The 13,406-nt window shown below is 38.4% G+C and overlaps 1 protein-coding gene across 3 annotated transcripts in view; it reads left to right on the top strand.

The window, feature by feature from the left end:
* Positions 1-264: 264 nt before the first annotated feature.
* The window catches only part of LOC150083277 (uncharacterized), a 31,990-nt gene continuing 18,848 nt past the window's right edge, over positions 265-13,406 (top strand). Inside the window, exon 1 of one of the 3 annotated variants that reach the window (XR_016547167.1) lies at positions 265-369. Coding sequence is in view for 1 of the 3 variants with exons in the window: in XM_090377146.1 (XP_090233272.1) it covers positions 1,502-1,609 (108 nt within the window). In the remaining 2 variants the exon portion in view is untranslated. Of the gene's footprint in view, positions 370-872; positions 929-1,103; positions 1,610-13,406 lie in introns of those variants that run through there. The other 2 variants (XR_016547166.1, XM_090377146.1) reach the window with 2 other exon arrangements.

The following is a 13,406-nucleotide window of genomic DNA, read 5'->3' as shown; positions in this document are numbered from 1 at the left end:
ATTACGAACCTGAGGGGGTATAAATTCAAATTGAGTAAAGACAGTTGTAGAATAGATGTGCGAAAATTTTCCATTAACCAGCGGGTGGTTAATTGCTGGAACAAATTCTGTCTGTCGTCGTGGAGGTTGATTGCTTAAATAAATTTAAGGAGGAACTGGACAAAATTTGGAAGGAATGGTTGTGTGAAAATTTAATTTTTTTTTCTTTTCGCCGATGCTACATAAGCTCATACGCCTGATTTGTTGCATCATATCTCTATTACTATTCGTTCAAACTGCGATACTAGCCTGGGTTAATGACAAAATCACCAGTTGTGATTTATTACCCATCCCTATTGAATGCCCAGATGCTAGCTAATCTGTGACTTGGTGAGTCGAAAATTGTCTTCTTGTTCGGTGATGTTAAAAATGTGCAGTATTAAAAGTTGATTCTTGTATGTTAAATTAAAATTTTGTAATTTGAATTAATAAAATATAATGTTAAACATTTTTGATTTGTGTATAAATTTCAATCTCATAAAAAGTGTGTATAAAAGTACGAAGTGCAACCGAAATACATGTAGTATAAGTAATGTAATTTGTAAACAACAAAACATTCATTTCTAATAAACTGTCAGAGAAAAATTTAGAGGTAAAGGAAGCAGAAATATAACGATAGTGAGTTCATAGTACTCTTGAGTAAAGAAAGTAAATGAAAGTGAAAGCAAATTTATTCATGGGATCTGTAGTGACGCAATATATAAAAATTTAGTCAACCAATAACGTCTCTAAAACGGGACACCACCCACAGAGAAGCAAGATTTGTTACTACTCTGTGGCACCACCTATATGATTTTTGTGTATCAGCGAGATTTTATTTTACAGTAGCAGGAAAAGTAAAGTGGTATTGTGTTTTGCTTGTTCGTTTTAATTCGATATGCCATTTTGAGTACGTGTTTGTGGGTGTGTGTTTTTTAATTTGTCTGCAATATTTGTTAGATAAACTTATTTTCTGAAGGATCGTTATACCTCTTTTTTTTTTTTTTTTTTTTGTAGGATATCTTTTGTTTAAGAATGTTTATTAATATTTACATCTAGTAAAATTGAATTGTTCTGAGCAAAATGTTCAGATTGCCTGTTGAAGGGGATACATTAACGGTGTTAACATTACTGAGACAATGTCCAGTAGTTTTTGAGCATAGATCGGCGTCTGCCCTGTGCGATTCTGATAGCACGAACTACAAACAAGACAGTGTTTTTACAGCTGCTCAGATACTCTATGAAATGCAAAGGAGAAATCAACCGGAATTTTCTGAAAATGTAGAAAACATACCCAGGAGACATCTAAGAGAAAACCGAATTAAGTATAAAACTCGCCAACACGAATGTAGTAAACTAAATCATGTAACAACCCACGTATATGATTTTGATGGTAGCAGCACAACGGAACGCGCATTTTGCAGGCCACACGACCGGAACTCTTCCGATAGATCGCTTATTCTGACTGAAGACGAGGTGACCGATGAATCATTGCATCATTCGGATAGGCCCCACAGGTGTCCTTACAAGGGATGCTATAGTGCGTATAGGAAAAGTTCTCATCTTACGGCACACATTCGCAAACACACAGGTAGGTTAGATGTAAAGCAAGAAGAATTGTTGGATGTAATTTTGATACTAACATACATATACCCATATTTACCAATGAATGGTTATTTTTCTGCCTTTCAGAAGAATATAAGCTTTCATACATTTACACTTTAACTTTTTTTAGTTAAGGGTATGTATGCGGAAATTTATATTTAATTAACGGGCATTAAATATACGATTTTTATATTTCATATATTTGTAAATGTAAGATTCACAACACCGAGTGAAGGCCTACATAATCTGTAGGCTATGTAGAATATAGGTTATGTAAGCCTTCACCCAATTTATTTTTACAAATAATTAATTATAAATACGCTCTTTCCATCCTTTAAATGGGTTCTTTCAAAGTACTATTGAAGTTCAAGCGAGCTCGGAAGAGTCCAGAGAAGAACCAGAAAATTATCACTTGTAATTCACGATAGTATAATTTCCTCACAAAACAATAGTGAGGAACCAACATACCTCCCCCTCCAGTTTTGGCATGGTTGCTAGAGGTCATGTGGGGCAGAAGCAATATGTTCTTACCTCTGTAAATTAGTATGTTCTGGCCGGTTAACTGGAATGACATAGGGCACGGTACGCACATTCCTATTTCGAGCAGTACGCCGATACAAAAAATGCACCGCTTAAAATATGGTACATATATTTGAATTAATGCATTCTCCAAACAACTTTTGTATGAATTCTTATCGTATGATGTTTAATAATTATTTTGAATATATATGAAAAATTTCGAGAATTTTCTCTAGAATTAGTACAGTTTGCTTATGAAAACACGTCAGGCGAAAGCATGCCAATGTGATAACATAAAAAGGGTCATCCCCTAAGCTAGTTATTATCGAGCTACATGTTTTGATACTTTATCAAAATGTCAACATTTTAGCATATGAAGAAACCTCAATTAAAACCTTATGGTTTTGGTGGTATCTGTAGCTGTCAGTTGTGGAATTAAATTGTACATGTGGTGAATGTTAGTAAAGTCTTTTGTCTATGTGATGAAAGGAAGTTTTATTAGCAGGCTGTGTTTTCTTGTTTACCTGCTGAAAATTCGAAGCTAGGGCAACCATATTTTTAGTGAAGTTTACTGAGATAAATTAATTCTGGAGGGAAAAAACTGGGACATTATGCACTCCGAGGAAGAAAAATTGGCACATTTTTGGGACCCATAAGTCAGGGTGGTGTAATGTTTGTCTCTGACTTTTCTAGGGCACTAATATTAGAAACACTAATCTTTTGTGAGAAACATCTGTAATTTAGTTTTTGGTTTGAGTAAAACTGTCAGTTAGTTTAACTGTAGGAATACCAAAATAAAAATAAATTATTAAGTTTCATAAAAGAAAACTAACTATGGGAACACAAAATATATTTTATATAAAAAATTAGTCCTATTCATAACTATTAGTTGTTTTTTTGAGTAGTCCTATCTCTTATTTGGTTTTTTATGTCTTATGTATCATAATTGTAATCAATATTGTAATAATTTGCTTCTTGTAGAATCACTGCAGTTGTAAAGACTTTAATTTCATTTTGCTCTTCTGTATGTTTAAATAAAATGTTAATTTTCACATTTTCATGATGTGAAGGAATTTGGGGATGGGAAGATATTGGTATAGCTTAAATACTTATGAATATTATGTATTTGATCATATTTTTTAAAGAATGTAGTTACCTATTTTTTGCAGCTTCTCTAAGAAAATCTAAGCACGACTTTATTTTAATTCTTCATCAGGATTAAATTGATTTTTAAGAACCTGCAATCAGACTGTATTAACATGGTTACCAGACAACCATGTTAATGCAATCAGGACTGTGTTAACATGGAAGTCTGGAAACCATTACATCCACTTGCCAGCTCTCAGGGGCAGAAAAGTAGTAGTATTGCTGTGTCTTTTCATGTAGTGATTCACAAATATAAAGGAACTGGATGCAAAAAATAATTTTGATATCATATACTTGGATTTCAGGAAAGCTTTTGACACTGTTGCACGTGGAAGACTACTGTACAAATTGGAGCAGAATGGTATTAAGGGTAAGTTGCTACAATGGATAAAAGGATGGTTGAGTGGGAGAAGACAGAGGGTGGTAATCAATGGGCGATGCTCTTCATGGACTAATGTTATTAGTGGAATCCCACAGGGTTCGGTGTTGGGTCCACTGTTTTTTGTATATTTATCAATGATATTCAACCTCAGGGGCTCGCATCTGGTGAGTATGGGCTTGGCACACCCAGGGCCCCCGAGCTGGATATCATCATTCTTCTCTTTCTTGGTGATTTCTTTCTACTTCTCTCTGTCTGTCTGTCTGTCTCTCAGGGTAACTCGAGAATTTTTTTTTGGCTGGTGCAGCACAAGCCTGAGGCTTCCTTGCACCATATTGCCAATAATAATATTGATGAAGGTATATCAGGCTTAATGTCAAAGTTTGCAGATGATACAAAGGTTGGCAGTGTTATTAATGGCAGTGTGCTACTGCAACAGGATCTAGAAAATTTGGGCAGATGGGCTGAGAAGTGGCAACTGAAGTTTAACCTTGACAAATGCAAAGTACTGCATATGGGTAGAAATAACCCCAGAGGAATGTACCAACTGTGTGGTACTATGCTCTTGGAGGTGGAGAATGAAAAAAACCTGGGGGTAATTGTGCAGTCAGATATGAAGTTCTCTGAGCAGTGCATATGTTCTACCAGAGCAGGTCATGGAGTTTTGTCAATGATATATAGAATTTTTGCTAGCAGAGACAAGGAGGTGATTATCCCTTTGTATAAAGCAATGGTCAGGCCACACCTTGAGTACTGCATACAAGTCTGGAGGCCTCATTTTAAGAAGGATGTAGATTTGCTTGAGCATGTACAGAGAAGGGCAACAAGATTGGTGAGGGGAATGAAGGGATCCTCTTACCAAGAGAGAGACTAAGTTCTGCAAATTGCAGCAGCTGGACACTAGGCACCTGCGAGGTGACCTCATTGAGGTGTATAAGGCCGCCTTGAATGGGTTGAGCATGCTGAATTGATGGGATGTTTCCACTTGTTCAGATTACAAACCTAAGGGGGCATAAATTCAAATTGAGGAAAGACAGCTGTAGAATAGATGTGCAGAAATTTGCCTTTAGCCATTGGGTGGTTAATTGCTGGAACACACTTCCATCTGTCATTGTGAAAGTTGATAAGTTAAATAAATTTAAGGAGGAACTGGACAAACATTTAGAGGGAATGGTTGTGTGAATTTTTTTTTTTTTTTTTTTTTTTGGCTGATGCTACATAAGCTCGTATGCTTGCTTTCTTGCATCACATGCCGCAATTACTACTATTACTATTTTGGGGATTCGGTCCTTGAGGGTCTGAGAAAATGTCCTTACAGACATTTTCTGAGATATGCTAAGCTGTGTTTGGTACCCAGGACTCTAAAACGCTGATGGAACTGATATTTGGGTGACACTCAAGTCAAGTGGACCTAATTTCGGTGAAGTCCAGTTGTTTGTGACAGCCAAATCCTCATCTTGCACATTCACGATGGTAGGACTATGCTAGGTGCCATATTTACTACACTGTGTTACCAGCCAAGACCAATGCAATACATACTCTTTGCTTATTGGAGGGGCTTCAACTGATGGAACCCATGTTTAGTCTCCAGAACACCCTCTAGCAAACCTTCCCAGATCTCTTTCATCATGCATTATGATTGATGTCTTTTGAGGCTATTATGGAAATGGCGACATCCAATTTGTCTTGGGTATAGCTCTAAAACGGTGTTTGCAGGCCGGCTGCTGGTATTGGTAACTCTAGAAGGCTTCCGGATCAACTAGTGTATAATCTTGCTGCCTGTACTCTGCCAGATAGTGACTGGAGGGAGTTCCGATTAGTGTATGCAGAGAGCATTGCTGAGGCCATGTTATGTCAAGGAGCTGGATATACTTACCATGTGTATGCCAAATCCAAAATTTCATTACTTCATATAGCAGGCGCCTCCGTAGCCAGGTGGGAAGGAGCAGCAGTGCGTAGCACACGCTTCTTGATTAGACCGGGGTTCGAGCCCGTCACCACCAAATACGAAGGATGCGGAAAGGTCAGGGAATGACAACCGCATATTCCCGGAGCAATATGGCCTTAGTTGCTAATGCTCCTAAAAACCAAATAACAAACAACAAACAAACTTCATATAGCATGCCACTCCCCCCCCACCTTTTCTTACAACTGGATACACCATGAATTATCAAACTAAAAGAGCAAAGGTTTGTGCGAAACGCTCCAAACACTTCCTCATTCATATCACAAATATATGTTGTCTCAGTTCTGATCTCAATGAGGTCCATTTCCACTTAGTCTGCCAAACATTTCTGATAGAATCCCAGTTATCGGTTGATTCAACCACTGCTCATCTCAGTTGTCTGAATTATTCATTGTATGATTCCTTTTGCTTCAAAGGTGGTACTTGTTCCCTATCAGAGATTTGTGTATTAATGATCTTGGTAAAAGACCTCCCACCATTCCTAGTACTGTCCATTCAATGGTTTCTGTGGTCTTCCAACAAAAGGATATCAGGATTTTGCCGAATCTTGATGCTAAGAAAGTTCCTGGTCCTGATGATATTTGTCCACTCATTCTCAAACCTGTGCTCCTGAACTTACTTCAGTTTTGCGTCGTCTTTTTTCACTTTCTTATTACAGTGGTGTTATTCCTTCTGCTTGGAAATTTGCTGATATTCAGCCAGTTCATAAAGAGGGTGATAAATCCGTCCCATTGCAATTACTTCTACTCTTTCCAAAGTAATTGGAGAAATGAATTTACCACCAACTCTTAAACAGTCTAGAAACCTTCCATCTGATCAACGGTCGCCAGTATGGATTCCGTCAGTGTCGATCCACTGGTGATATTCTGGCTTATTTTACCCATCTGTGGACAAATTCAACGGAAAAGTTTGGTGACATTCAAGCAGTTGCTCTTGACACTTCAAAGGCTTTTGATTGTGTTTGGCATAAAGGTCTTCTAAATAAGATGGAATACCCAATTACAAATAACAGTTGGTTATTTGTAATTGGGTATCCAGTTTTCTCTCTGACCGCTCACTGCAGGCGATTGTGGGTGGCTCTCTGTCTTCTTACTTCTTCACTAATGCTGGTGTTCCCCAAGGTTCAGTTCTTTCTCCCACTCTTTTCCTCTTGTATATTAATGACCTTCTTCCATTGACTGGAAATCCTCCCCATAGTTCTGATGATGATAGCACATTTCATTCTACTTTCCAGCTTGAGAAACATTGCCTTGCTCAAATAGCTCCAACTTTTTGAATAACCACTACCAATTCCTTAAATGCTGATCTCCATGTAATTCTCCAGTTGGGCAAAGGTAACTTAGTTGATTTAAATCCTTCTGAAACTCAGTCCTGTCATATCTTGCAAAAAGGATTCTTCTGCTCCTATGCTTATTTTCGATGACAATCCGATTTCTAGGCAAGGTCGTATGTCCCTATTGGTGATTACTCTTGACTTCTAACCTCTCTTGGCATAAGAACATTACAAATATTGCTTCCTCTGCATCTAAAAAACTGGGATTTTTCTTTTGCTCTCACAGCTGTTACTCTTTATAAATTGTAAATATGTCCTACCATGGAATATTGTTCCTGCATCTGGGGTGATGCTCCCAAAGCCTCTCTCTCTCAGGCTTCTAGATTCCATTGAAAAGAGGGCAGTTAGAATAATTAATGACTCATCCCTAACAGAGTCTCTCCTCTCTCTGTCTCTTAGATGTTCTGTTCTGCTCTGCTGCATGCATTTTCTATAGATACTTCCACGGGCACTGGGGCACTGTTCGTCTGAATTGGCTTCTATACTTTTTGCTCTCTCTTTCAAAGCAGTCTGAATATGTGCCACAACCAGTCAACATCCTTTTACTGTCCAACTTGAACCTCACAAAACCAACTTTTCTTCTTCCTCATTTATTCATTCAACTGCCGTTTTTTGGAACAACCTTCCTTCATACGTATTTCTTGAAAATTACAATCTACAGACGTTCAAGTCTAATGTCAACAAATATCTTCTTTTATCATCTCAACTTCCAACATAATCAGGGAACTAAGTACTATATGTTCTAATATCTGTTGCGTTTGGGGTTTTTATAAAAAAAAAAATGACAAGACTGGGTTTCTTGTGAGGGCAGAATGCTCGTTAGATAAATTATCTTCTGGCTGGCTTAGGCAAACAGTCTAGGTCTGTTACTATAAGGATGCAAGAAAATTCAGGGGCCGGATCATTGTTTCAGTATGATTGCTAAACAGTAAGGGGAGGGGCAGAATTGGCAGTTTTGCTTATGTTTTCTTTAAGTTAAGTGAGCTTTTATATCATCACAACCACCAAGTATGATATCTAAAAATACCATGCATCTAACTTCATCAACAAGCAGTATTTTTTTAAGTTAATGCCCATTCCTTTGAATATTCTGTATAAGGGCATTTATGCATAGGTATTTTACTAAATGGAGAGAAAGTAAAATGTGTGTTGCTCTTTTATCAGTAATTATAAAAGGCTTCCGCTTGGCTTGGTTATTTTCTCTGTGAAAACCATACAACACGTCTATAAGTAGTGGTTGAACAAATGACCATACAGTTCATAGTGATGCTTTATTTACAACACTCTCATAATTTGACAATATCAGATGGGTTCTACTATAGCATGTGGTCTACTGGACGCTACAGTGTGAGAATATAATGTGCAGTGTACTGGATGCTATGGTGTGAGAATATAATGTACGGTCTACCGGACACTATAGTGTGAGAATATAACATGCGGTCTACCGGATACTAAACTGTATGCTAAAAATATGATATATGAATTGGTTAAAAACACAATATTATATGCTAAATGATTTTTAATAAAGACTAAATATTAGTTTAAACGATATCCTTTATGAATTATACATAATCAGGTCAAATGGTACATTTAAATTAATGACTTACACTTCAAATGTCATTTAAAAATGTCACAAATAAATCTTCTACATCTTTTCTTAGCATTTTTAGCAGAAGTGGTCAAGGTGAGATTGAAAAAGCTTACTGTTAATGCCTCTCATTTTCTTTAGAATACACGTTTTGAAATCCAACAATGACCATTCAGTTGCTTGTGTGTTTTCTCCTGTCACTGGATTCACATAATTTTCTTGATGGTTAACCATAAAATTGAAGTAACCTATGACATTTAGACTGCTATACACAGGCCATTCATTGGAATGGATCACTGAACCAGATTCCCATTCAGTGATAGGGATCAGGGTGTCTCAGACATACTGTTGCACATAAAATACTGACAATCAGGGCCTTGTTTTAGACCAAAAACCCAAGGCCCATCAATTCTTGGTCCATAGTGCCTTTTGTTTTGTACAACTGCATTACTATCTTCGGAGAGAGGAGCTTAGTCACCATTTAGCATTCTCCCACGATTATATTTCAGTTAACCAGCAAATCTTGCTTCATCAATCTGAATGGTGTTCAGCTCTGTACCAACCATCTTACCTCGTGCATTGTGAGAAACAGTGGCTCCACACACTTCTCTGTACATGTTATACCAGTCAGTTAAAGTATTGTAAGACTTTCCTGTTAGAGTAACTGCCGTGTCCATTGGTATTTCCTGTACGAAAAAGAACACCACTTCTAAATTTTCGTATAAACTCAGATGTACAGTGGTCTCAGAAAGTTAAATTCTGTACAGTGGGATCAACTGACGATGTTACCAACAGTAAATTCTAAGTGGGAAGCATTCAAGGAATTAATTGTGGATGCTACTAAAAGGTCCATACCTATTAAGAAATATTGTTCAAAGTTTAGGCCTAAATGGTTATCTAATGAACTAATGAGCCTCGTAACAGAGAAGAAAAATGCATGGGATGCATATAAATTAGCAAGCGACTCAGAAGCCTATGGCAGATATAAGCTAGTCTGTAATCAGGTCACAAAGAAGGTTAGGCAGATTACGAGAAATCCTCGGCAAAAGATGCTAAGAAAAACAGCAAGGATTTCTTTACTTATATAAACTCTAAAAGGAAGGGGATGAATCTGATTGGTCCACTTGACATAGATGGTTTGACTGTTGATGATCCAGCTCAGATAGCAAACAAACTGAATGAGTATTTTTGCATCTACATTCACATATGAGGAATTATTAAGGTTTGAAAATGGCAGAAGGTTATCAAATTGTAGCAGGATACTTAATGATTTTGTAATAACTGAGAACAAAGTGGAGGAGAAATTGTTGAAGTTAAACATAAGAAAAGCACCTGGGGTGGATGGGATCTATCCAGTTATATTAAAGAAGGCGGCAAAGCAACTAAGCAAACCCTTAGCCATAATTATGAGAGCATCCTTGGACTCAGGGGAGGTTCCCACGGACTGGAGATGTGCAAATGTATACTCAGTTCACAAAGGGGTATCGAAGGGTGACACAAGTAATTACAGACCAGTTAGTTTAACTTCTGTTCCGGGTAAAATAATGGAGTCACTGGTTAAAGATGCATTGCAGGATCATCTAGACAAGACTGCAGCAATAATTCAGACACAGCATGGGTTTGTTAAGGGAAAGTCTTGTCTGACAAATTTGATAGGATATTATGGTGTGTAAGGAACTGGATGCAAAAAATAATTTTGATATCATATATTTGGATTTTAGGAAAGCTTTTGACACTGTTGCGCATGGAAGACTATTGTACAAATTGGAGCAGAATGGTATTAAGGGTAACCATCCTTTTATCCATTGCTACAATGGATAAAAGGATGGTTAAGTGGGAGCAGACAGAGGGTGGTAATCAATGGGTGCTGCTCTTCGTGGACTAATGTTATTAGTGGAGTCCCACAGGGTTCGGTGTTGGGTCTACTGTTGTTTTTGTATATTTATCAATGATATTGATCAAGGTATATCGGGCTTAATGTCGAAGTTTGCAGATGATACAAAGGTTGGCAGGATTGTTAATGACAGTAATGGCAGTGTGCTACTGCAACAGGATCTAGATAATTTGGGCAGATGGGCTAAGAAGTGGCAACTGAAGTTTAACCTTGATAAATGCAAAGTACTGCTTATGGGTAGAAGTAACCCCAGAGAAATGTACCAACTGTGTGGTACTACAGTTAAGGTGGTAGAAAATGAAAAAGACCTGGGAGTAATTGTGCAGTCAGATATGAAGTTTTCTGAGCAATGCAGACAGGCTGCCAGGGCAGATCATGGGGTTTTGTCAATGATATATAGAAATTTTGCTAGCAGGGAAAAGGAGGTGATTGTCCCTCTGTATAAGGCAATGGTCAGGCCACGCCTTGAGTACTGCGTACAGGTCTGGTGGCCTCATTTTAGGAAGGATGTAGATTTGCTTGAGCGTGTACAGAGAAGGGCAACAAGATTGGTGAGGGGAATGAAGGGATCCTGTTACCAAGAGAGGCGTAAGTTCTGCAAATTGCAGTGGCTGGAGCCTAGGCACCTGCATGGTGATCTGATTGAGGTATATAAGGCCTTGAATGGGTTGAGCACGCTGAATTCTGATGGAATCCTTCCACTTGTTCAGATTACGAACCTAAGGGGGCATAAATTCAAATTAAGAAAAGACAGATGTAGAATAGATGTGCGGAAATTTGCCTTTAGCCAGCGGGTGGTTAATTGCTGGAACAAACTTCCATCTGTCGTTGTGGAAGTTGATAGGTTGAATAAATTTAGGGAGGAACTGGACAGGCATTTGGAGGGAATGGTGTGATTTTTTTTTTTTTTTTTTTCTTTTTGCTGATGTTGCATAAGCTCATACACTTTGCTTTCTTGCATCACATGCCACCACCACTACTACTACTATTGCAGTGTAATTTGTTGTTCTTGTTCATATAATGAAAGAATGAATTGCCTTTCTGGAGAGAACATGAAGTTAGCATTAGTAGAGGCATTTGATGCAAGAAAGCAAGCTTATGCAGCATCAGCCAAAAAAAAAAAAAAAAAAAAAATCCACTTCACCACTTTGTTCGTTCAAAATACCTGTCCAGCTGAGCCTTAAACTTATTTAGGCTATCAACCTCCACCACAAGGGATGGAAGTCTGTTCCACCAACCAACCACCCGCTGGCTAAAGGCAAATTTCCGCACGTCTATCCTACATCTGTCTTTCCTCAATTTGAATTTATGCCCTCTCAGGTGATTTTTCTGAGCTAGAGGAAGAATCCCATCAGCATTGAGCATGCTTAAACCATTCAAGGCTTTATACACCTCTATCAGATCACCTCGCTGGTGCCTAGTCTCCAGACACTGTAATTTGCAAAACTTAAGCCTTTCTTCGTAAGAGCACCCCTTTGTTCCATTCACTAATCTTGGTGCCCTTCTCTGTACTCGTTCCAGCAGCTCTACATCCTTCTTGAAATGAGGCCTCCAGACCTGTATACAGTACTCTAGGTGTGGCCTGACCATTGCCTTATACAATGGAATAATCACCTCCTTATCCCTGCTGGAAAAATTCCTGTATATCATTGACAATACTCCATGAGCTACTCTTGCAGCCCGTCTGCACTGCTCAGAGAACTTCATATCTGCCTGCACAACCACCCCTAAGTCCCTTTCATTCTCTACCACTGTCAGTGTAGTACCACAGAGTTGATACGTTGCTCTGGGGTTGCTGTTTCCCATATGTAGTACTTTACATTTGTCAATGTTAAACTTCATTTGCCACCTCGAAGCCCATCTGCTCAACCTTTCCAGATCCTGTTGCAGCAGCATAGTGTCAGTAGTGTCCTTGACAACCCTGCCAACCTTTGTATCGTCTGCAAACTTGGACATTAAGCTTGATATACCATCATCAATATCATTTATAAATACAGAAAACAATAATGGACCCAACACTGAGGCCTGAGGGACTCCACTAATAACATTAGTCCACGATGAGCAGTGTCCATTGATTACCACTCTCTGTCTTCTCCCCCTCAACCACCCCTTTATCCATAGCAGCAATTTGCCTCTAATGTCACACTGCTCCAATTTGTGTGGCAGTCTTCCATGTGCAACAGTATCAAAAGCCTTTCTAAGATCCAAGTATATAATATCAAAATTATTCCCTGCATCCAGTTCTTTTGTGACTGCATCATAGTATCCAATCAAATTGGTCAGGCAAGACTTCCCCTTAACAAAACCATGCTGTGTCTGAGCTATAACTGAAGTCTTGTCTAAATGATCCTGCAGTGCTTCTTTAACCAGTGCCTCCATTAATTTTCCTGGAACAGAAGTTAAGCTCACAGGTCTATAATTACTTGTGTCAGCCTTTGATCCTCCTTTGTGAATTGGGGTCACATTTGCACATTTCCAGTCTATGGGTACCTCCCCTGAGTCCAAGGAAGCTCTCATAATTATGGCTAAGGGTTTGCTTACTTCCTTTGCTGCCTCCTTTAATATAACTGGATAGATCCCATCCACCCTGGGTGCCTTTCTTGTGTTTATCTTCAACAGTTTCTCCTCCACTTTACTCCCAGTTATTTCAAGATTCTGTAGCTTACTGCTAGAGTTGAATACACCTCTGGCATTCCCCTTGCTGAATAACTCCTCATGTGTGAATGTCGATGCAAAATATTCATTTAGTTTGTTAGCTACCTGAGCAGGATCATCAACAGTTGACCCATCAATATCAAGTGGACCAATCTGATTCATCCCCTTCCTTCTAGAGTTTACATAAGTAAAGAACTCTTTGCTGTTTTTCTTTGCATCCCTTGCCAAGGATTTCTCGTAATCTGCCTTCGCCTGCCTAACCTCCTTTGTAACTTGGTTGCATATCAACTTGTATCTATCATA

The sequence above is a fragment of the Mastigoproctus giganteus genome, chromosome 7, assembly GCF_048544385.1.
Source record: "Mastigoproctus giganteus isolate SK-2022 chromosome 7, ASM4854438v1, whole genome shotgun sequence".
NCBI classification, from domain to species: Eukaryota; Metazoa; Arthropoda; class Arachnida; order Uropygi; family Thelyphonidae; genus Mastigoproctus; species Mastigoproctus giganteus.
Note: the sequence above shows the minus strand (reverse complement) of the source record. Positions and strands in the feature narration are given on the sequence as shown.